Source organism: Dermacentor silvarum, chromosome 11, assembly GCF_013339745.2.
Source record: "Dermacentor silvarum isolate Dsil-2018 chromosome 11, BIME_Dsil_1.4, whole genome shotgun sequence".
NCBI lineage: Eukaryota > Metazoa > Arthropoda > Arachnida > Ixodida > Ixodidae > Dermacentor > Dermacentor silvarum.
This window is the reverse complement of record NC_051164.1, coordinates 30,622,859-30,645,442: the sequence shown is the minus strand read 5'-3', so window position 1 is coordinate 30,645,442 and position 22,584 is coordinate 30,622,859. Positions and strand designations below refer to the sequence as shown.

Here is a 22,584-nt window from a genome sequence, read left to right as displayed (position 1 = left end):
ATACGTAGTTCAATGTGAGTTTTAAATTGCTTACTTTATTTCGCCTCAGGATGATCTGACACTATACTTTAATTTAAAAATCAAATGTAACCTTAATGTAACGACGCGTTCCAATGTTCGAAGTGTAACTGCAACGCGTTCTTTTCGCATGAAAGTAACTTGTTACGGAAACTCATTTCAATATTAGAAAGGAAGAGGAACGAGCCTTCGTTCCTGTTGTTGAGGAACGTGTACAACACTGCTTTTAACATTAGAAAACGGATAATGTCTTATCTTTGTGCCATGCCTTCACAGGTAGCGTCTAGATAAGAAATTTAAGGAATAAAGTCGTTGGTCCCCTATACGAACGCATTTTCTTAACGTGATTCAATACATCAGACGGGCTTCAATCTTTGTTATTCTTCATGCAGCTAAACAATAAGTTTCAGTTCTGGTTATCCACCAACCTCAAGCTTGGACGGTCCCGTCTAGGGCAACAATAAATGCCCAAAAGCATGACCACTGGATGAGTAGCATCGTTCCGCCGTGTACACTCTCCTATGGCCAAGTGTGTCACGTCCACAGAATGAAAGAAAAAAAGATAACATACTCTGCACGTGGAGAAAATAAGGTTGCACCTCGGTCACTGAACGCTCAACATTGGACAAAAGCTTGGCAAGCTTAGTCCAAAGCTTCGCGAGCGGTAAGCGAGCCTTTAACGAGATCACCTTGAACCTGTGACACCCAAAGTTAAGGAATCCTCAATTGAGCAAGCTTGTTTCAGAATGTTTACAGAGTAATGATCATCTGAGCGATAATTAGATGTAAACTTTATTCAACAACTCTGCCTTGTGAGTGTGATTCCACGGGGAACGACCTTCATTCTTCGCGGCCGGTGAAGGGTCCGTCTTCCTCATCCAAGAGAAGCCCGCCGTTGTCGACGTGGGTGGGGAGTGGCGTGGACGGCGGCGCCACCACGAGCGCCGCAATGCGCCCTCGTTCACCACTGGCGTGTGACTCGGCGCTCCTCCTTACGGCGCCAAGCCGGATCAAGTAATTCCACAGGGTCCACGACGCGTTCACGAAGGCGAAGCACTCGTCATCGGCCGATTGCAGTCCGTACCCGCTGAGGAAGTGCTCCAGGCGGTCTGGCTGCTCCTGCGGCATCGGTCGCAGTAAGGCCTCCTGGTGGAGAGAGGTAAAAAAAAAGGAAAACAAGCAGTGGAGATTTAGCGGTAAATGCGAGAGGAATCCGTTAGCATAATGTCGCAGCTCCTTGAGGTCCCGGATGGATGAATGAAACCACGTTCACTACATTGCAAAGTGTTGTTCGGGAGCGCATTCAATACACGTCGTTCTTCTCGGAGGAGCGATCGGCAATTGACGGTGGTCCGGCGCTGGCCGCCGCCAGTTGCAATATATATATATATATATATATATATATATATATATATATATATATATATATATAGTGCAAAAGAACGTCACCGGGGCTCGGCTGCTTGCGCGAGGAGCGAGGTGGAGGAAGCGGAGGTGGGCTGATCATAGAACAGCTGGCCCAGGAATGGGTGCTGTCTCTGCGTCTCCTTTCTTCCTTTACAATGGCGCCGTCGACAGCACGTTATCTGCACGTTATCTCATTAAAAGTTATGTCTGTATGCTTGTCTTGCTTTAACGCAACTCAGTTTGAGTATGAAGGCAAAAAAAGGTACAGGTGACAGGGTGAGCGCTAACTTGCAACTGGTTTTATTTCATGACCCTATCGCGCATTATATAGCCCGCACAAAGCGCACGTGACATAACAAGAAAAAAATAAGAAGCACGTCATTTCGTTCACTGAACCTGTGTTAACAATCTAAGAAATTCACGTTTCTTGCTTGATAAAGCTAAGGAGGGTGTGCTTACGCACATCTTCTCACATTTCAAAATGGCATCAGCCTCAATTTGTGTATAATCTTTTTTAAGCAGTCTGGGACATGGATAATTTAGTAACATGGGACATTTGTAATGCTTGCTGGCCATAAAGTATTTGGCACGATCGTACTTTCTAGGGAACATGTTTCACGTGGCTATGCTTTCTGCACGAGTACCCATAGGTTCCGCAAGAAGAACGTGCCATCTAGTCCTTGTTTACAATTTCTGCAAGCTTTATCGTCACGAGTCTAGCTATTCGCAATTTGGCCTACTTGTTTCACGTCTCCAAAGTTTTCCAATTGGTTTCTTCACTCCCAGCATGCATCTTTCTCGCACGTAGTTGGGCGAATGCGACCGACTCAAGCGTCCCCACACAAATCGCTACTCTAAATAAATGCTCGCGCCCTAGCGGCCGCACCGAGAACCAGCCGATCTAGGCAGGTTATCACATTACAGCGTGTGCTGCAACGTTGCCTCGTAGTTCTGAAATCGTCGTGATGCCGTCGCGCACGCACAAGCCCGAAAAAAATAATATAGTCGATAGAATTTGGCTATGTAGCCATTATGCTTGTGATCGCGACGTAAAGACAGCAGTTCGTCATTCCATCGTTTCCGAAAGCAGCAGACGACGCACAAGTCCTTTCACTTTTGCGAGGCACGCTACGCACAAAGACTTCTCGCTTACAGCGAAGCTGTTTATGGCTAGGATCCGGGATTTATGGCGTCCTTGCGGAAAAACTGTCCCCTAAAAAGTGAGGGTGAAAGAGTCAACAACACAAGCAAACGCCAATCGCCGCGAGCGTCGGAGCTCAGTTTAACCAATGTGTTAAAAGATGTGTCTCTGTGAATGTATGACGTAGTGCGTGACGTAGTGTGCCACTGGTAAGGCGAAGAAGAGGAAAGGGTAGGCGCCCCTCGGCACAATCGCGCTCGTGCCACTGCTCATCATTCCAGTGCAGAATTTCACTTCTCTTCGGTTGTTGTAATGGGGAGGCCGCGTTTACGGGGCTATGAGCCATTGCTTAGGGGGTATGTTCGTCTTACGTGACGGACAGATTTAAAAACAGAGGGGATGCGCGAATGTGTGTGCGTGCTTATTATCGTCACGATAAGCACCGATCAGGACAATAAATATGTTCGTGCCTTTGTTCGACATTACGTGTCACCTCTGTGTCGTCCGCTAAACAGCTTCACTGGTCGTCCACCTTCACAGAGTGGAATGGCTCATGATTTTTCTTAACCTCCGGCTGGCTTGAAAAACTCTATGCGGCTCACTTGGCAGGCTGGACGTTTGCATGGTCAGCGGAACGATTTCCGCGGTTTTGTTGATGAAATTCTTGAGACTGATCAGTCGGCAGCAATGTCACTAATACATCTCGATCCTATGCCGCAAACGAGAAACGTGAGCCCAGCACCACGCCAAAGAATCACCGTGAAACTAGATGTCGTGTACAATCTTTGTACATTTGGACCGTGTTGCCAGCACAAGTAACGAATTCTGGAGTGGCCAACAGCTTCTGACAGTTGTATACAATCAATGTACGGTTTTTTTTAAGCAAGTTATGGAGAATTACTGCGGCTAGTACATCTGCCGGCTCGATATACGTATATAGAGCATAGTTTATTGTTATCGGGTTTGACGGCACTACATTCTTGGTAACCAAATGTACATTGAAACCGCGCCCTCTGTTCGGCAGTTCGTCAGAAAGATAGCTCCATGGACTGCTGGCAAAACTTAGAATTTTGTTTGAAATGTTATCGAGGCTTATATACATTTTCGTTGTACTTCTTATATGTGGCGTAGAAGAGACTTTAAAACACCTTCCATGGGACTGTTCATAATGCGATCCTCAGAGGGTTGCTCTTGGGACTTCAGGGAAGTAAAGGGCATGCGTTTCACGGAAGAAGAATTCTTGGGAGATTTACTCCCAAGCCCCGCTTTCGAGATATGCAGCGTGAAACTCGCGGTAAAAATGCGCTGTTTTTCCACTCACTTTATAAAGACAACGCTATTTTATGCATCGACGCATGAATGCAACTAGAACAGGAATTCATTTTGTCATAAACCTTGAAAATTATCTCGACACTGGCTTAGTCCTGAGTAATTTACTGAGTAGCGTTATTTAGTGCTATTATGTAAATATTCAATAAAGAATTCTGATTTCTCGTACAAGCAACGGCTGCCTCATCGAATAATTCAGATCAAGTGTTGGAATACGGCCGTGTTGCAACAGGCAATTTTAAAAATTTGGTGATGCTAAAAACAAGAATCGTGGACATGCCACACTACTTCATTATCGCATGGGTGTTGGACAATCTGTACTGCGAATAGCATTCAGGCAGACCAAGGGGCGCAAGCGTAGTACTTGAGCTGCGTAAAGGTCGCGCATTAGTCCTCGCCATGTCGACATGCGACCATGTGCGTCTTGCAGAATTTAGCTAGCCTTTCGGAATCGCCAAGAAGTAGGTTTTCAGGCCAGGGATAATGTGGAACAAGTGCCTTTGCGTGCTTGAAAAATCGCATTGCTTGATTTGTTGTAATCGCGCTGCATTTCGAACCTCACAATCTGAGGGTAAACAAATATCAGTTGTAATCGGCTGTTGTTAAGCAAGCATAATAGTGAAGTAAAAGCCCACTACACAGTGCTGTAAAGTTCACTGTTCAGTCAACTGTTCTAAGGACACTACCGACAAACGTGAGGCGTTTCGGTAAGGCGTTTAGGTTTGCAGCAATACCTAGCGGAAATTCTCCGTCTTTTTCGTCTTACTTTAGCGATACGCTTGGAAAAAATATGGCAACACTGTTTGTACAGACTGAAATAACGGTCAGTATTGTTATTACGTGCGCGTTTCTATAGATGGCAGTGTACGGTAGCGGTATACCGCCAAAGCTTGTGACAAATCTTTTTAAAGTGTCGGGTACTCCGGTAAACGCAATTTCATTTGCGTGATACCAGGTTGCCGGATGCTGCTAGTGGCATCTAGCGATGCTTTGTCCAATCGCATCGTGTTCCTAGAGTGTTACTGCCGAAAAGAGAGGACATTTAAAATAACCACGTGTTCACGATTACGCCACTGCCGAAAATTTACACCTGCAGCGAAGTGAAATACTCTTGCTGACTGCAATAATAGCTCTGTGTTTATCTGTTAAAACCTTGCGTCACCAGATGGCAGCAGCCCGGTCGCTCACGCTTACTCCTCTGGTATTGAGGTAATCCGGAAACGTAATTTTATTTACGGGAATACCGGACACGTTGGAACTCTTCATTACCTCAGGCGTCTGTGATGGTCCGGGAATCGCCGGTGGCTGCTGGGATGGGGTCTGCACTCGGGTTGAAGCCGCGGTGGGAAGCGTTGTCTGGCTCGGAGATGTCATAGTCACGTACGACGGTGCCAGCGGTTCGTCGTGGCCGAACCCCACCAATCCGGGGACGTTATTGACGTACGCCCAGTACATGTCCTCTAGGTCCGCTCTGACGTCATCGAAGAGGTCGTTAAGGCCTGCGAAAAGGGCGCCACCAAATGACAAGACGGTTTTGCTGACCGCGCTTTTGCGTCGTGCACGCTGGTGATTTCGATATGCTCTGCCCCCTTCTGGCGAAGGACAAGAGTTGAGCGGTCGTTACTTTAAAGAGACAATAAAGCGGACTGTTAGGTTGTGTTAGTAAACTGCACTTGTGCAATAGAAATACGACCACTTTTATCACGAGAGAATGCTTGATAAGCAAAAAACGAAGAAAATGCATATCCCACGCTCTGTTGAAATCTATGTTAGGCGAAGCAGTTTGCAGGCAGCCATCTACACAGCATCGTTCACTATTTTGCAAAGCGTTACCAAATGAACCAACGTGTTCGTGTAAGGTGAAGAATTGTGCATGATACGACAGATGCAACGTGATAGTACACCAGGTGTCCCAACTATAATGCGATAAGATTTTAAATTATGAAAATGCCATGTAGGAGGACAGAACCAAGGTAATGTTGTTTGTTATTGCTTTGAGATATTCAAATAACTTTTTGCAGCTCGCCTAATTGCATAACTAGTCTAAAAAATTTACTTTTCAAACTTTTTAAAAAGTGTTCTTCTGAGCGTGAAAGAAGCCCGCGAATACACACAACATTGCCGGGCAACTGGGCCCCCGAGGCACTTTGCGTGTATTCGTGGCCTTATTTCACACTCGGAAAAAGGACACTTTTATGTCGCACGTATTGAGCAACATGGGAAGTTTTTCATGTGGCTCTACAATTTTGTCATTCACAGTTTTCATCAAATTATATTTGAGAAGTTGAATATTTAATTATTACTAATTATGTAATTAGGCGGAATGCAAAAATAATCTGAGTATCCCCAAGCGAAATCAAACAGCTTTACCTCGGTTCTGTCCAGCTGCGTGTGATTTTCATAACCTTGGTGCATGATAGTTGGGACACCCTGTATATCGTCTACGATAGACTGACGGTCACAGCAGGACGACTCATTTATCGTATACTCCGGCGGAAGAAACATTAGAGCCTGTTCCGTCAAGCCTTGACTGATCACAGAGGCGAAACACTGTCGCACAGCGTCTCGTAGCACTGCCTGCAATTTGCGGAGGATTGGGATGGTGGTCCGCTGTTGGCTGCTATGCCAGTGGTGGTTGTGGTGCGATGTGGCGCATGTAAATTACAGTGATAACGTAGACAAGGTTGACAATTATTCTGGCATTAGGTTCCCGCCTTTGCGGCTTAATTAAAACTGGCACGTGGTGCTGGTGCTCCCGTCTTTAAAGAAAACTGTCGTCTGCGAAGTGACGTTTGCGCCAACTGTCTCATAGACCTAGTTAGCGTTGGCAAGGACAAACCACGTATGTTGCCCATTGTGTAGATCATCTCGGGGTATTGCGACGGGGGCAATGATTCGAGGCTCACCCATTCGTCAACGAGCGTTTCGTTTCTTTTAATGAGGTGTCGAGAAAATGAGGCAGGACAGGATCCTATGTATTACCGTAAAGTGCCTTGCACGAGAAAAAAAATGCTTCGCTTTGAAGAGACGCAGTAACCAAACAGTGCTGATGACGCTCCCCTGAACTTCCCGCACCAACTCACCGTGACATTACGCATATACCCAACGAATACGCGGGTAAGGTAATTCGGAAAGGAAAGGAGCACCTCATTTTATAATAAATGATGAACTCGAACCAGCAGGTTTCGAAAGCTTCACCGAAATGGCTTGTCCGACAACCAAATGCTTTGAATTTCGCGACGTCCCCTTGACGTACTGGCTTAACACGGCGAGGCCTTTAAACATCGTTTTCTGAGTTAAACCGACTTTGCGACTGAACGAATCGATCGTTTTCAACGGATTATTGCTCTATAAATGACCACTTCGCCGTTGTTCTGTTTGTGCACCGATACCTATTGACTTTTGCGTTTACAAGAACGGGCTTTCTTTGAAATTTACGCCCAATTAAGGCAGGCGGCGAGTGGTAAATGAATACACAAGAACCTCTGAACCGACAAACGTGTTCCACGCACAATTTACCACTATCGCCTGATGAGGTTTTTGGCAAATATGGAACTCTAAGCACGCAGATCAAACAAATGTCATGTAATCACCGTTATTCGCGCTGTAGCTTAACAATTGTATCGTCGCTGTTGGCCTCTAATAAATTTAGTAAGAAACTGCAAGCGAGGATTCTCATCGGCAACTTACCTCCGGCATCCAGTGATATAAGCCAGTCCAGCAGCTCCTCCTCCTGTTGTTGTTGTTGTTGTTGCTGCTGCTGCTGCTGCTGTTGCCGTTGCAGCTCCTGCTGCTGCTCCTGGGACTCTTCAAGTGGTGCCTGCAGCATGTGGAGCAGCTGCTGCTGCTGCTCCTCTTCTTGCTGGCGTTGCACGAACGGCTCGCCCGACAGCGACTGCCGCGGCTTCTGGAAGCAATCCACAACGGCCTCCACCATCACTGCCGCTGTCGGCTGCGACGCCGTCGTCGCAGTCAGGGACGTGGTCGTGGTCGTTGAGCAAGGTGGTGCCGACGGCTGCGCATATTACGGCGGCTGCTGTTTCAATCATACAAAGACCTTGCAGTATCCGCCACTGCTCGAGCTCACATTGAGCCAAGAAAGAAGCAAGCATTCGGGCCGAGGGCACGTGCAGAGTTATTAGTCCTGCACCCTACGTACCGGTTGCTCTTTTCTTTCGCTCCTACGTGCCGTGGCCTAGCATATCCTGTTGACACGGGAGTGACATCTACCCTTACGACAATTACGACGCGCTGGTCATAGCCCTTCTGGTAGCCGCAACTACGACCGCACACAAGTACATCTTCGAAGTCGTTTTCCGGCCGAGAATCAACTAAGGACTAGAATTCTCTCTTCCTCATCTAGTCGCGACCATCGCCTGCTCGTCACAGTTTGTCCGTGATTCAATGTTTTTTTTTCTACACCTGAAAACTGTTGTGATACCTTTATGCCTATGTTGTATACCAACCCCTATCATCGTCTACAATCATGCAGGTTTTAAGCACACAGTGCTGAGGCATTGGTGGTGGTGTCGCCCACCGTGACACACCACCGAAAGCACGTACCGGTTGGAAGTACATGCCGTCCCTCACTCTAGGTGGCACAGCACAGGCGGTGTCACTTGGCGGCTGCAAGGCGTGCTTCTCCCTTTTCCCCGGCGCCGGCCAGCCGACCGGATTCATGCTCTCGGACGGAGGGCTGCCCACGGAGGCCAGGTCGTCCTCCGACTGCGCAGCCGACGTCACCGGCGCGGACTCGCTGCACGGGACGGTGGACAGTTTGCGCTTGTCGCTCGGTGACTGGGGTTCCGGTGGCGCGAAAAGGTCGTGCTCCAGTTGGAGGCGGAATGCCGACGGCATCAGCGCTGTGTTCGTCTTGCTCGGTGACTCGGTGTTTAGGTGTAGGCCCGAGCACAGCGTGGACGCGTCGCCGTCCCGCTGCTCACCTTCGTCGTCGGTCGGCAGAAACAGACGCGGCAGTCGTTGGGGCATCTGCCATTCGAGTGGCCTGCGATCAGACCCGATGAAACAGTACAGAGTTTCCCACTAAATTTTCCATCCTCCGAAGACCGAACACAATCAATCACATTTAGAGAGAACCTTTGAAAGTAAGTTTAACTTCAGAATCCTGAATGTGTGCTTGCTTGATCAGATTTCTCGGGCACATGCTCGCATCAGCGCCTCGGTATCTGTGGACGAAGAGTCCATTCGTCTAGTTCGACCAGGTAAAAGCGTCCTTTGTTTGTATGAAAGAAAAGGGGAACTCAGAGGCTCGATTTTAGTAATCATAACGCATTACCTCGAGCGCTAATCAACCGAGCGGGGCAAAACCAATCGTCTCATCAATCCCCACCCTTTTCCTTCGTGCCCCTGCCATCAAATTACAGCGACCGACTCGAGATCCAGCGACTGAACCGCAGGATTCATCCTCCCCATTACAAAAAGCTCAGCACTGAAGACGCAATAGCCCTCAGACTTTTTCAAACAAACACATTCACAAACCTACTCAGATACAGCAAAATGTACCCACAAACATATCGCAGCATCTGCCCCTGGAGCGGCGACACACGCCCTACAATCTTTCACTCCTCGTGGGGGTGCGGGGGAAACCTGAACATTTAAAGACGTCGAGCACGTCATTTGAGCGGTGGGAGATACAGCTGACCGGCGATACCATGGCGGGACAAGAAGCTCTCGTCCAGCGAATACGTCGAGCAGCCATAGCCAGTGGAGTCCTGGAATGAGGACACCACCCACTCGTCCTCATGATGAAGGACCTCGATGGCCTAAATAAACGTTTTCACTCTCTCTCAGTCTCTCTTAATAATAACCACATAAAGCCAACAGACAATGAAGCCAAGGAAAGCATCGGGAAATTAGGTGTGGTTGAAATTGGAATGTAGAAAGTAATGAAAAAAAAATGGAAATGCAAGTGGACGAAAAGATAATTTGTCGCCGGCGGGAGCCGAACCCGCAACCTCCGCATTACGCGTGCGTTGCACTACGAATTGTGTGTTGCGGGTTCGGCTCCCGCCAGCGACAAGTTATCTTTTCGTCCACTTTCACTTCCATTTTTTTTTCATTACTTTCTACATTCCAATTTCAACCACACTTAATTTCCCCGGTGCTTTCCCTGGCTTCATTGTCTGTTGGCTTTATATGTCTGGTTTGTTCTAACATATGTACTACTAACATATTTGTACATGTAACATGTTTGTAGAATATATTTCCACTAACATGTTCAGCAGCACGTGACGGTTGCTAGCCTTTATTTATTTTTATTCTCGCTTGCCAAATCATCTGGTGGCATGTTGTTTTAAACGTGCAGCGAGACTGTTGGTAAATCTTTGAAAAAAAGTCAATGTCGTTTTTATCTCCGCATAGTGGGGACACGAGGGAGAAACAGGCAGATAAAAAGGGCCACATGGTATTTGTGCCAATGGAAGGCAAGCACAAAAGCAAATGCGTAAAAATACTAGGAAGCGCTATCATGTACAACGACCTCAGCTAAGGGTTTTTACTAAGTAAACGTAACACTCGGCTTTGATACGTGTAGGGCTATTCTGTCCTATTAATGCTTTGGTCTTCCATGGCAATACAACGGTCCATAGCGAAACCGTTCAATCCCCCGAGGCGCATCGTAATACTTCATCGAGGATGGAGCCTCGGCCTGCGGCCAACGTGTCGACTGGAGGTCTTTAGCTCGTCGAGGCCCGAACGAACAGGCGTCCTCCTGTCGAAGTGCTGGCTCCGCCGGCTGAGGACTGCCCTCGTATTCAACTGCGTTTTCGCGAGCTCCCATCACCCTCGCAGCAAACGTCTCGTAGCCCGCATTGTCGCAGCCCAGGCCGCCCTCCGAACCACCGCTATTATTTTATGATCACGTATAGCACAGCTGGTATATTTCGCTTGCAGGAATTCGACACAGCCACGCAGGGACCGGGCAAATCAGGCGTGATCCGGGCGCCTTCTTCTTCTTCTTTTGTAGCGGTAGCTACATTACGCCAGGTTTTTGACCTCTTCGCCGTCGCCACACTTTGAGCCGTGGCCGCACTGTGACGTCACACCACGGGCCTCGATTCTCCGGCGACTCGCCTCGTAGCGGTCGTCGCGCAGCCACCGCTCCTGCCGTTGGGCGCTTGCTGCGCCCTTTTATGACGTCACACCCTGCGCTACGCAGCTGTGATAACCGGGAGTATAGAAGGGGAGAGCTCGCGTCGCTGCAGCCATAGTTGAGGCCGCAGTATGGACGGTGAGAAGTCGGCCAGCCTGAAGGAAGCCAGGGATCGCCATAGAAATGAAGTGAATAGACAGCGCGCTGAAGAGACTCAAGAGGAGCGTGGCGAACGATTGGCCAAACGCCGTGAAAGCAATGCCGCTAGACGGACTCGCTTAGTCTCTCCCCTTCTCCCCTCAGCAAAGTGCCTCAACCGCCTTGGACGTGGTGGCCATTGGATTGCCATGCCGCCCAGAACGAGGATTAACCATTATGACGGGCGATTTAAACAGGGACACGAAACGAGAGCCAGCGTTCATTCAAGGTCTGGAAGAACGATATCAACTTGAGGTGAATCAGTTGCAGCCCAGTACCACCACGCTGTGCGGAAGTAGTTTCGACCTGGTTTTTCAGCGGAACTTTGATGAGCCTCACTACGCCATTGACGATGTTGCCAAAAAAGCCCATTACCTTACGGATGATAAAAGCGTATTCATTGATGTGAAAAATTGCTTTACCCGTTGGTTGACCTCAACGTCTCTCCCTTCGTGGTCTAGTGGGAAACCACTAAGTTTAATAACCACAAGTCTAACTACAAGCGAAGGTTGGTGTTTTCCCTGCCACTGGCACGCTGTTCTTGTGGACCGCTTTGGCGGTCATAATCACTACTGGCGCCTATTTACAAAGCTCGTCGGCATCTACACCCTCCTGCTGCGGCGTCCAGCCTGAGTTCTAGTGCGGCCGTGCGCGTGCGAGTGCCCCCGCGGCACTCGCCGCCTCGGTACCGAGCATCGAAGCTGTCGTCCGCTGTGTCAAAGGTCCGGAACGTTACCGATGCAACTGCCATTCTTGCCAGGAGCGTCTCCATCTTGGGGACGAGTGAAAAGTGCGAAGAAAGTAACCTGAGGATGGATACCACCAGCACGGAGCACAGCAGCCCTGCAGTCACGGCGCACACTTCGGCCAAAAGGATGACGGAACCTAGTAGCCTTCCAGCGGATGGAAATGCAGCTCCAGCGGCGCCAAAAAGACTTCGCTCATCGCAAGGCCTACCCCCTCCACCGACACATACGCCTCCGGTGTCACCAACGACCTCGTGGTACAAAGTGGTTATCAAGCCTCGTGCGAGATACGACATGTCCACTCTGCCCAACCGTACCATTCAAGCGGCTCTGGATGCATGCCTCGAGAAGCCCAGATTTCAAGGTTTCGCCCTACACAAACCTACCAATACCGTCTCAGTGTGGGTGACTGCTATGGCACTAGTTTATAAGCTTCAAGAACTGCAACAGATCCAAGTCTCAGAAGAATTTGTCCTTCCAGTCCAGGCGTACCTCGCCAGTGGTACTGATTTAAGGCGCTATGTGGTTAATGGTGTTGACCATGACGAAGCACCTGAAAAGCTCCTGCAGGAACTATCATGTCCTACGCACAGGGTCGTCGCAGCTCGCTACCTAGGTAGCGGTCGTACGTGCCTAATCACGCTTCAGGGTCCTAATTCCCCACCTGAACGTATCCTGTACTACGGCTGCGTATTGCGCCCGCGCCCATTCAAACCCTCCGTTGTATACTGCTACTCCTGCTTTAAACAGGGACACATGAAGTCATCGTGCTCCTTTCCACCTAAGGACGACAACATGGAGCCTGACCCATCAGCATCCTTTCGTTGCGGCCTATGCCAAACAAATGATCATGACATCACTTCCCCGACATGCCCTACGAAGTTGAAAGCTACTAAGAAAGCTCGACAACGCCGCTCTCGGCAGCAACCAAGCACCCCTCAAGGTCCATCGATGAAACAAGTCCCTGTGTACAACCGTTACGCCGTTCTAGCATCGCTGGAAGAAGACGCTAGCCAGGTGACAACAGCAAGTACAGCGACAAGTGATGCGGCCAAACGTACATATAGCGCAGCCGTTAGAGCGTCCATTTCGCAACCACAACGGGAACGGGCGTCACAATCGATAGAAGAGACGCCGCCTCCCTTGGAGAATGAAGAATTCCAGATCGACGCTCGCCTCGCCACTCTCGAAATGGAAATCCAGCGTCTCAAGGAATGCCGTACACTGCTCCAGCTTCGTCATGACGGAGCGCGGGCATCACAATCGACGTCGATGCCCATTCCTGCTAACGTGGTTAACCCAGCATCTATGTCACAGTCTCTTTCACCCCAAGAACTCTTGCGCTTCGTTGCGCAGCAGCTCCAGCATCTCACCTCGGTTCTAGTGGCCAACCTCAACCTGTGATGGCTGCTACGTCTTCCAGTGCGCCAGAAGGCATTTTACAGTGGAACTGCCGCGGCATCGCCGGGAAGGTCGGAGAGCTGCGCCAGCGTCTCAGATATGGGAAACTGCGTGTTTGGGCTCTACTGCTTCAGGAAACTAACGCCCTGCCACCCATTTCAGGATATGTGGCATACTCATCGCCTTCAATGCTGGACCGTAGGAGTGCTACGCCTGATGTCCCTCCAGGAAAGGCTGCCGTTTATGTACGATCCACACTTTATCAGACCCGTGTTGATCTTTCACGGTGGTGCACTTTATGGCAAGAAGTCGTGGCCGTATTGGTTCGTCTCCAACGCACAGACGTTATCATCGTTTCATACTATGCACGCCCCTACAGTGGTCGTGCGACTCGGTTGTGCCTCGGCTGGTTGACGCACCTACGACAGAAACATCCTGGTTGCCCCATTATGGTAGCAGGGGATTTTAACGCGCCCCATACCACATGGGGTTACGCCATTTCCAGTGCGCGTGGTACGTGTGTGCTGGACACATTTGAGGACGCCCAATTCACACTGCTTAACAATGTGTCAGTGCCTACTCGTCGGCGGGACCACCCTCGCGCGCCGCCACACTCACCGGACCTGTCCTGGTGGCTAGGAAGGACGACCGTCTCGTGGTCATGTGAACCCGACTGCTGGGGAAGTGACCATCATCCGATTCACCTTGGTTTACCTTCGGGCGGAACAGGCCGCCTTCGCCGGATGTGCCGCGTCGTGGACTGGGATAGATATAGGGCGGTATCGGAAAGCACTGTATCCAGCTTCATGCAGGACCCGTCCCATTGTCTTAGTGCGGCACTAGTTCAAGCAACCCGTACTTCGTGGGTGGATGAATCGCGAACCACTCCAGATTTGCAACTTCTGCGTATCTGGGCGTCGCGCCGCCAAGCAGAACTTGCATCAGAACGTGACCCTTCATCAAATTCCCTCCGGTTGGAGGCCCAACGTCTTACTGCAGTAGCTCGGCGCCATGAACACCGCTTAGAACGTGGCCGCTGGATAGACTGATGCTCTTCCCTCGGCCCTTCGTCGTCCAATGCCTCTATTTGGCGCACCTTCCGTGTAATGGAACGCGGCCGGCGGCCTCCAGAACCTGCAGCCTGCGCGCTGTTAGCATCTGGCCAGACACCAGCAGTATTCGCCGAAACGGTCGCCCACACCTTTTTTCCTGCTTTGGACACAGCACCGCCTCCTTTCGTTGTTTAAAACAGCCTTCCCACGGACGCAGGCACGCCCCCTACGCTCGCCGACATCGAGGGTATACAAGCTGACTTCAATATGGCGGAATTTTTAGCGGCAATAGACCTTTAGAAGCCAGGCAAGGCACCAGGGCCGGATGGCATACCATATGAACTGTATAAAAACACGGAAGGCAAGGTTCTCGATGTGCTGTTGCGTGCCATAAACGAAGCTTGGGCTACAGGAGCCATTCCTGATTCTTGGCGTCATGCAGAAATGGTCCCTATTCCCAAACCCGGAAAGCCCCCGGACAATATCGCGTATATGTGCCCAATAGCGCTAACCTCAACGTTAGGCAAGCTGATGGAGCGTATGCTTGCGACACGTATTACATGGTGGCTCGAGCGATACTCTTGGTACCATCCTGGCCAAATTGGGTTCCGTCCTCATCTGGGCACCGAGGATGGCCTTGAGTACCCTTCTTCTATGGTTCTCATCGGAGGTCGCTCCCGAAGAATTTGCACTATTTTGGCAATGGACATCCGCAAAGCGTATGACCATGTGAGTCACGAAGCAATTGTTCGAATTCTCCATTGGCTTCATTTCCCCAGCCGTGTCTGCTCATTCGTCCAAGCCTTCCTGCATGCTCGCACTTTCTCCATTCGCCTGGCTGGCCACGCAGCAGGTCATTTTGTCGCACATCGGGGTGTCCCACAGGGATCTGTGCTCGCACCAGTCCTTTTCAACATCTCCCTCCTTCCTCTAGCTTGGAAGCTAGCGACGATACGTAACGCACAATACGTAATGTATGCAGACGACATCACCGTTTGGTCAGTTCATCCTGAAATCTGCCGCCAAGAACAAGCGCTTCAAGAGGCCCTGAACGTAACACACAACTGGTGTGCTCAGATAGGGCTTGAAATTTCCAAGGACAAGACAACGTACATGTCAGTAGCGAACAAGTATGGGCGCCGTCTACTGGCACTCCGGCCTCTTCTGTTAAATCTGGATCAGCAGCCGCTACACGAGGCTTCAACTCTCCGTGTACTCGGCCTTGAATGGATGCCTCCGGATCTGCGGGACCATGGGTCAAGAAGGCAAAGCAACAAACCGCAGAAACGATACAGTTGATACGTCGGATTGCGAAGAAATCTGGCGGAGCGCGCACTGACATGGCCCGCCTTCTTGTCCGTTCCGTACTGCAACCACGACTCGTCTACGGAGCCCAGTTTCAACACTTCACGAAAACAGAATGGGCTCGCCTTGAGGCCGTTAATCATGAAGCAATGCGTGCCATAACGGGACTGCCACGTCTAACTCCGCTGCCAACCTTACAGGCCGAGTCCCAACTCAACACTCTTGACGAACTGGTGCACCAGCGTCGATGTGCGCGTGCCCTTAAGCCATCGAAGCTATGCTCGGCTGCTGCACTTGCCCGGTACATGGGACATGAAATAGACAACCCAGCTTCTACGACACCCGATGTAGCTCCTTGGAACAGGGTACAATTAAGTGACAATAAGCCTCTTGGTCGTCTGCATAGCCCGGTTCCTCGCCAGGCGAACGCTCAAGTTTCCCGACTTCGTCGCACCGATGATAATCAAGGCGATTCGGCTCTCGTAGCATACACTGACGCCAGTGTTAATGGTACCACGATTCACACAGCTCTCGTGTGCCCATTGATACCAGAGGCAGGCCAGACGTGCTCGTATGTTGCCGATCCTGCACCGCCGGCTTATCTTGGCGAGCTTGCCGCCATACGGGATGTCTTGGCCGCGTTGCTCCCCTTTGTTCAAGCTGCTCGATACTCTCAGCTCATCATTCGCACGGACTCGACTCAAGCCATCCACGACATACGTAGGGTATCTCGGTCCTCTCTTCTCTCGGGTAGCATTCACCGTATTGCTGCCACTACGAATTTAGTGATACGCGTTCAGTGGGTGCCTCGAGCAGCCCTGCCGGGTCTACTTGAAGCAGATTTGGCAACCCACCCTGAGAACATAACGTACCCACTTCCACATTTTCCTGAAGACGCTTGCGGACAACTGCTCCGGGAAAAAGAAAACCTCCGACGTACCACACGAGCTCTTATACCTCCGTGTGGGTCAGACCTCCCTGGCGGGTTAACCCGCCGAGAGGAGGTTACGTTAAGGAGGCTGCGTGTCGGGGTCGCACTCACCCCGTCTGTGACCGCTCTCTGGGCACAACAGTACCACGGTCCCTATGATACATCGTGCCCATTTTGTGACACTACGATTCAAAATGTGACAGTGACACACCTATTATGGACGTGCTCAGGACTTCACCTAAGCCGTCTCCGCCACCTACGGGCAACAGGCCTTCGGCCTGGCCGCCCACCCGACCTTGAACGTTGGATTCATGGACCGTATCATCGTTCACTTCTGGATTTTTTACATGAATCAAGTCTGTTCGTGTATTTTTGATATGCTTTGTATTATGCCTAAGGGCAAGCTTTCGAATTAAAAAAAAAAAACTACAAGCGAAGCCTAAGCGCAGCCGAAGGTCTCCAGCTATCGCTACTCGACTAGGTTTAGCCACAGCTAAAGCACAGCCAATTTTTCATCTTCGTTTTTCTGGGGTTTCACGTGCCAAAACCAGTTCTTATTATGACGCACGCCGTAGTGGAGGGCCCGGATTATTTATAACCACCTGGGGTACTTTAACGTGCACTACAACGCAAGCACACGGGCGTTTTGCTTTTCGAGAGATAGACTATGACACCATGATCTGTAGGGCGTTCTGTCGCTGTTATTTGGCGACGTTAAGTTATTATTGACCTCACCGTTGCCCTCCATGTTCGTCTACCTGCAAATCTGGCTCAACCGATGCATACACTGTTCACAGAACTACGCATCATGTCAGAGCCAGAAAAAAGCAGCAAGAAATAAAATATTTTTCTTTCTCAATATCCGTCACTAATCCTTCTGAGTATGACACCGGTCGAACCGAAGGACCACAAAGGAATTAGTTGAGGACAGCGGAGAAGTCCTCCACCGGTCGGCAGTCGTTGCTGCCTGACTGTGTAAACCACACGTGGTTTTCGCTTTACTGAACGAAATTGCCAACACAGGGTCCAGACCACTGGTTACGTATACCCACAAAGACGCACACACATTCACACCCACCTGTTGCTGTAGTTGAGACCCCAGAAGAAACTCCTGGGCCGAAACGTCTCGTACAATCCGGACGTGGGGCGGAACTTCATGAACCATTTTTGGAACAGAGCGTGACGCACCGAGCTCTGCGAGAATATCGAGGTGCCGGTGAGCGAGAAAGACATAATGTCACACCGTTGCATTCACCTCGCTAGCGTCCCGGGCGATTTGCTCGCTCTGGGAGAGAGGTCAGACGCATTGCTACAGATCTCGCGTCACTCGGCGTCAGCTCCTTGCGCCTCTCTCGGCGAGGAGATCGAACGTCATCCTTGGAAAGTGCGTACTCGTGATTATGGGTTCGTCAGGATTTGCACCATCAGCGTTGCTGCCTAACCTCGTGAAATATAGCTCACACTTGGCATACGCACGTGAGGTACGCAGAAACGGGCCATATATATATATATATATATATATATATATATATCTGTACGCTCTACTTAGAATTTGGACCATTGATGGATAACCGGATAACCTGTTGTGTGTAATTGGCTCACGTAGCCTGGACGCTGAAAGTCAACGATGATAGATGAGAAATGACAGGCAAGGACAGGCATGAAGGGAACGCAAAGTTTAACGATCACCTACCTTGGATTCGCAAAACAGTACCCAAACTTCTTACATCATTCTTGACCATTTTTTTTCTTTTCACACTTCAAACATATAGCCTTTACGTCAACAATCTCCATCCTGGTAAATGTAATAATAAAATGTGCACCACCAGTCAAGACGTCAATTATCACATAGTCATAAGCCTTCTTTCCGCCATTCACTTATATTTCCACTTGCTCGCCAGCTTATTTGTACACATCAGTGCTCGTTGGCTTATCTGGCTCTAGGCCTTTCGTATTAACGTACCGACCCGTTTACAGCAGCGTACATCGCGGACGTGGCGGGCTGCAGAAAAGCGAAGGTGACGATCAAGCGATGCCTTTCGCAAAAAAAAAAAAAAAACGTGTGCAGCGTTCAGTGTGGCCGCGCATGCACCAGGAAGTGCTATGCGCCTGTGGAAACTTCTGTTATCGGCGACTAACACAGCTTTCCACGCATGGCGTATAGCACCGTGCAACTCTAATTACAATCTTTCAGAAGTTACTCCTATCTGCTGTAAGTGGCTCCCCACAACAGTGACTACAATGAAGTCGATTGTTGGTTACTTTACTAAGCACGATATCCATAATTGGAATGGAAATATGCGTTATTGGTTTCCGCACACTGCCGTGACTCGAGACCCATGCGGTGTATGGAATGAAGACAAGGGATACTGGAATACCACGAAACTGTTTTTTATGACATCGATGGCTTTAAGCTTTATCCATCATACATTAGGTCCAACGCAGGCTTTAGGTTTATGATAGGTTCCAAGTTGCGGAGGATTGCTTTACTGGAAACTATAGCAACCGAGTCGCTTACCTTCCAGCTGCTGATGCCATTCTTGTCCTGGATCCTGTAGTAAGGGTATCTGTTCCTGCAAGTGAGGCGTGTCACGTGATGCAATAACAAGAGAATGTAGAATAGGCTCGGCTTGCTTATTTGCTGCACAAATAATGAAGCTTACCAAGTTCGTGGGATTGGCCAAGAAGTGGGGTTTACTTGGGAGGTAATTGTTTTAAATATAAAAAAGACGCAACATTTGGAAATAGCGCAAACATTAAGTGACTAGTTACAGCAAGAGTGATGGTAGAGCATAAAACGTATTGCTTATAAAAAGACGAACCGCTAATTTATCACAACCAATTTTGGATAGAATGAGCGATTTCGACAAGGATGTGATTATTATTTCAGGAAACTAACATGGTTTGCTAGTCAGATAATCAGGATGAGACATAGTGATCTTTAGTTAGGGGATTTTGTTATTCTTACTTGGTCAGTCGGTGGTTACATAGAAAATGCGCTCTGGCCAAGTGTCCCTGCTGATGATATTTGTCGGCACGGCATCCCAATAGTACTAGAGCACTACTTGCTCGTACGTCAATATATTCGATGTAGTACACTGTATACACATAAGCTCGAGCGGTTAAGTTTTCCTATGTACCAGCACACACACACAAAAGAAAGTGAACCCCGTACAAAAAAGGATGGCTTGCTGGGCCAGTTCGCGTTCTATTCTTGAGGCAAGCAATGCAAACAGGATACTAATGTATAAAGGAAAGCAGACAGAGCTCTACGGAAGACAGACAGGCACTGGGTCCATTTTCTTTTCGGTGGGGTTATTTCGTCGCAATGCTTTACTCAAGCACATATCCCAGGACATGGTATCCAGGCGAAAACGTAGCCCTTTTTTCTCGGTAAACTCTATTCCTAAGTGCATACAATCAGAAGATTCTTAGTTTTGCGTTTTTGTCTTATTCGTCTGCAAATCAGATGACGGAGAAACAGAGCGAGAATGGGAAGATTGTTCGTTGGATGGCTTCTCCTGCAAGGCGGCTGACTCGGCTAGTGGTTAATTCACATCGAGCGCGAACAGCTCAACTCGAGTGTGAACAGCGTGCCCCTGTTGACCCCCGCGCTGTTAACGATCGATTATCCTGCAACTGCGCACAAGATGAGGCATTTGAGAAAAGGCAAGCGTTCAACTGGGAACGCAGCGACTCACTGCAGTGCGGCGTAGACGTGCGAGACTCGCAGCACCCGGTGTGGGCTCTCGTGTATGGCCTGCGCGACGAGCTGGACCAGCTTGACCGAGGGTCTGCGCACCACCGTGCCCACGGGCAGACGCGAGGACCAACGACCCGATTGAGCCTTGCACACGACGCGCTCCTCACCGTCTACGGCCACGCGCCGCCGGCGCCGGCGCACTGGGGTCGGTCGTGGAACGCGACCTCCTGCACACAAACAGACACACACACAGCGCGAGAGCGTTCCACACACTGGCGGAGAAAACCAAGTTGTGCGGCATCGTGTGACGCGGAATGTACATGGCCCGCAGATTGCTTGTGGCCTTCGCTTGCAGCCGCCATTTTCATTCCCATAATTGTGTTCATATTTATGTATACTTGAAGCAGTGATTATGTAGCGTTTATGAGACGGACGCCAGATAGGTTACTAAACGAACCGTACACTCACGTAGAGTTAATTTTGGTATGTGAGACAGCGATATAAGTGCACCGACAAAGGGTCGAGCGCCTTGTCACCTTTCTTGTGTCCGTACCGTACACGCTACCGTTATTGCTTTAGGTATGAACCGGCTGTCCCCAAAAACCAGCTCGGCTATAGACATTGTGCAGTGTACTTGGCAGTTGGTCGCTGCTCTGCCATCGAGGCCTGCTTACGGACTCACCACGGCGTCGATTCCGCGGTGAGGTGGGCGGCTTCTCGCAGCTGTCATACGCGTGGTCGCTGCACGAGGCTGCCGGCACGCTGCCCCGCTCCACGTAAACGGTGGTCGCCGGGTCCGGCAGAATTTTCGAGACATACATGTCGGCCTGCTGGTCGATGGTCCACTCGCTCTCCTGCGGTACAACATGGGGGGCAAGAAATCAACGCGTGGTCCATCACACTAAAAGGTGAGTGAGCAAATTTTGCACGCAATCACGCACAGACATGAATAACTGATAGCGGCATAGTACATCCTGATAGCTGATTCTGGTAGTAGAGTAGTTTAATGACGTTTTTGCATCTGTTCATACGTACAGTGCTGTCCAGTGTAAAATGACCAGCTCCATTGCAGTGAGTGCTAGCTCTAGCTGCAAATCACGGCTGTAGCTATGTCGATGAAAACGACAAGCTTGCAAGCCCAGAAGTATACCAGCGCTAGAAACCACATGTGATCAGCTGCAGAGCTGCGCGATTGTGCATTTGCTATAAAAAACGCAAAAAATCACGCGCTGTATAAATGTTCTCTTTAGGAGTGGACTACTTAGTGGCTTAGTAAGCACTCCGATGGCTTTTGCTTAGCATATATGCAACAAGCTACAATTTTTTATCGTAGTAACAGAGTATGAACTGCAGCATTCTAGAATCTCAAGGGTCGCTATCATGCCGAGGTGTAAAAGGGGAGCTAAGGAACTTTCACACCATGTTTTATTGCGATAGCAATTATATGGACACTCAAAGCGGATTTCTGCCGTCACTGTCGCCGTCGCCGTGAGGTTCCGTATGACGGCAACGGCGATGAAATCGTCGCCGCGCGCCGTAGGCTGCATGTGCGAGAGAAAGCGAGCGAGGGACGCGCGCTTTCACGGGCAGTGAACGCACGGCGGAGAGCAAGCGCGCGTTCTGCGCCGTGTTCCCTGAAGGGCTGCAGAATTAAGCGTCTCTTTCCTCTTTTACAATCACCATATATATATAGAGAGAGCAAACGCGACTTCTCCCGTCGCGCGAAAGGCCGTGGGGGGACGGGAGGGAGGGGAGGCGTTTAGCTGCGGCGCCAAGTACGTATTTATATTAAAAAAAGTTGTCGCAGTTTCACCTGAAAGGTGAAGCATCAATTGCGATAGCAAATTTGTAGAGAGCTATACGGAGTAATGATATTAGCTTTATCAGCTGTATAAACTTGGACATGCAGCAGCACCGGCAACGCGCAGAACTGTTGTCGACGCCGTCGGCGTTTTGCCCGCGTTCGCTCAAAATGCGTGCGGCGTTGGTGACTGTTGCCGGAGCCTGTGATATAAATAGGCACTTGGTGCCGCAGCTAAACGTCGCCTCCCTTCCCTCCCCCTTCCCCCCCTCCCCCACGGCGTCTCGCGCATCGGAAGAAGGCGCGTTTGCTCTACATATATGGTGATTGTAAAGGAGGAAAGAGACGCCTACTTCTGCAGCCCTTAAGGAAGCACGGCGCAGAACGCGCGTTTGTTCTCCGCCGTGCGTTCACTCCCCGTGAAAGAGCGCGTCCTTCGCG

At 49.8% G+C, this 22,584-nt stretch overlaps 2 protein-coding genes across 2 annotated transcripts; both read right to left on the bottom strand.

Annotated features, from left to right (window-relative positions):
- Nucleotides 1-830: 830 nt before the first annotated feature.
- Nucleotides 831-5,383, bottom strand: LOC125941251 (uncharacterized). Its single transcript, XM_049658212.1, has 2 exons — nucleotides 5,165-5,383; nucleotides 831-1,164 (listed from the first exon to the last, which is right to left on the bottom strand). Exons 1-2 carry the CDS (start codon nucleotides 5,348-5,350, stop codon nucleotides 859-861), a joined length of 492 nt encoding a protein of 163 aa, XP_049514169.1. The 5' UTR covers nucleotides 5,351-5,383; the 3' UTR covers nucleotides 831-858.
- A 1,031-nt stretch (nucleotides 5,384-6,414) lies between these two features.
- Nucleotides 6,415-21,163, bottom strand: LOC125941277 (negative elongation factor A-like). Its single transcript, XM_049658263.1, has 7 exons — nucleotides 21,025-21,163; nucleotides 20,341-20,569; nucleotides 19,158-19,212; nucleotides 17,718-17,833; nucleotides 8,459-8,900; nucleotides 7,586-7,910; nucleotides 6,415-6,425 (listed from the first exon to the last, which is right to left on the bottom strand). Exons 1-7 carry the CDS (start codon nucleotides 21,161-21,163, stop codon nucleotides 6,415-6,417), a joined length of 1,317 nt encoding a protein of 438 aa, XP_049514220.1.
- Between the last annotated feature and the right edge of the window lie 1,421 nt (nucleotides 21,164-22,584).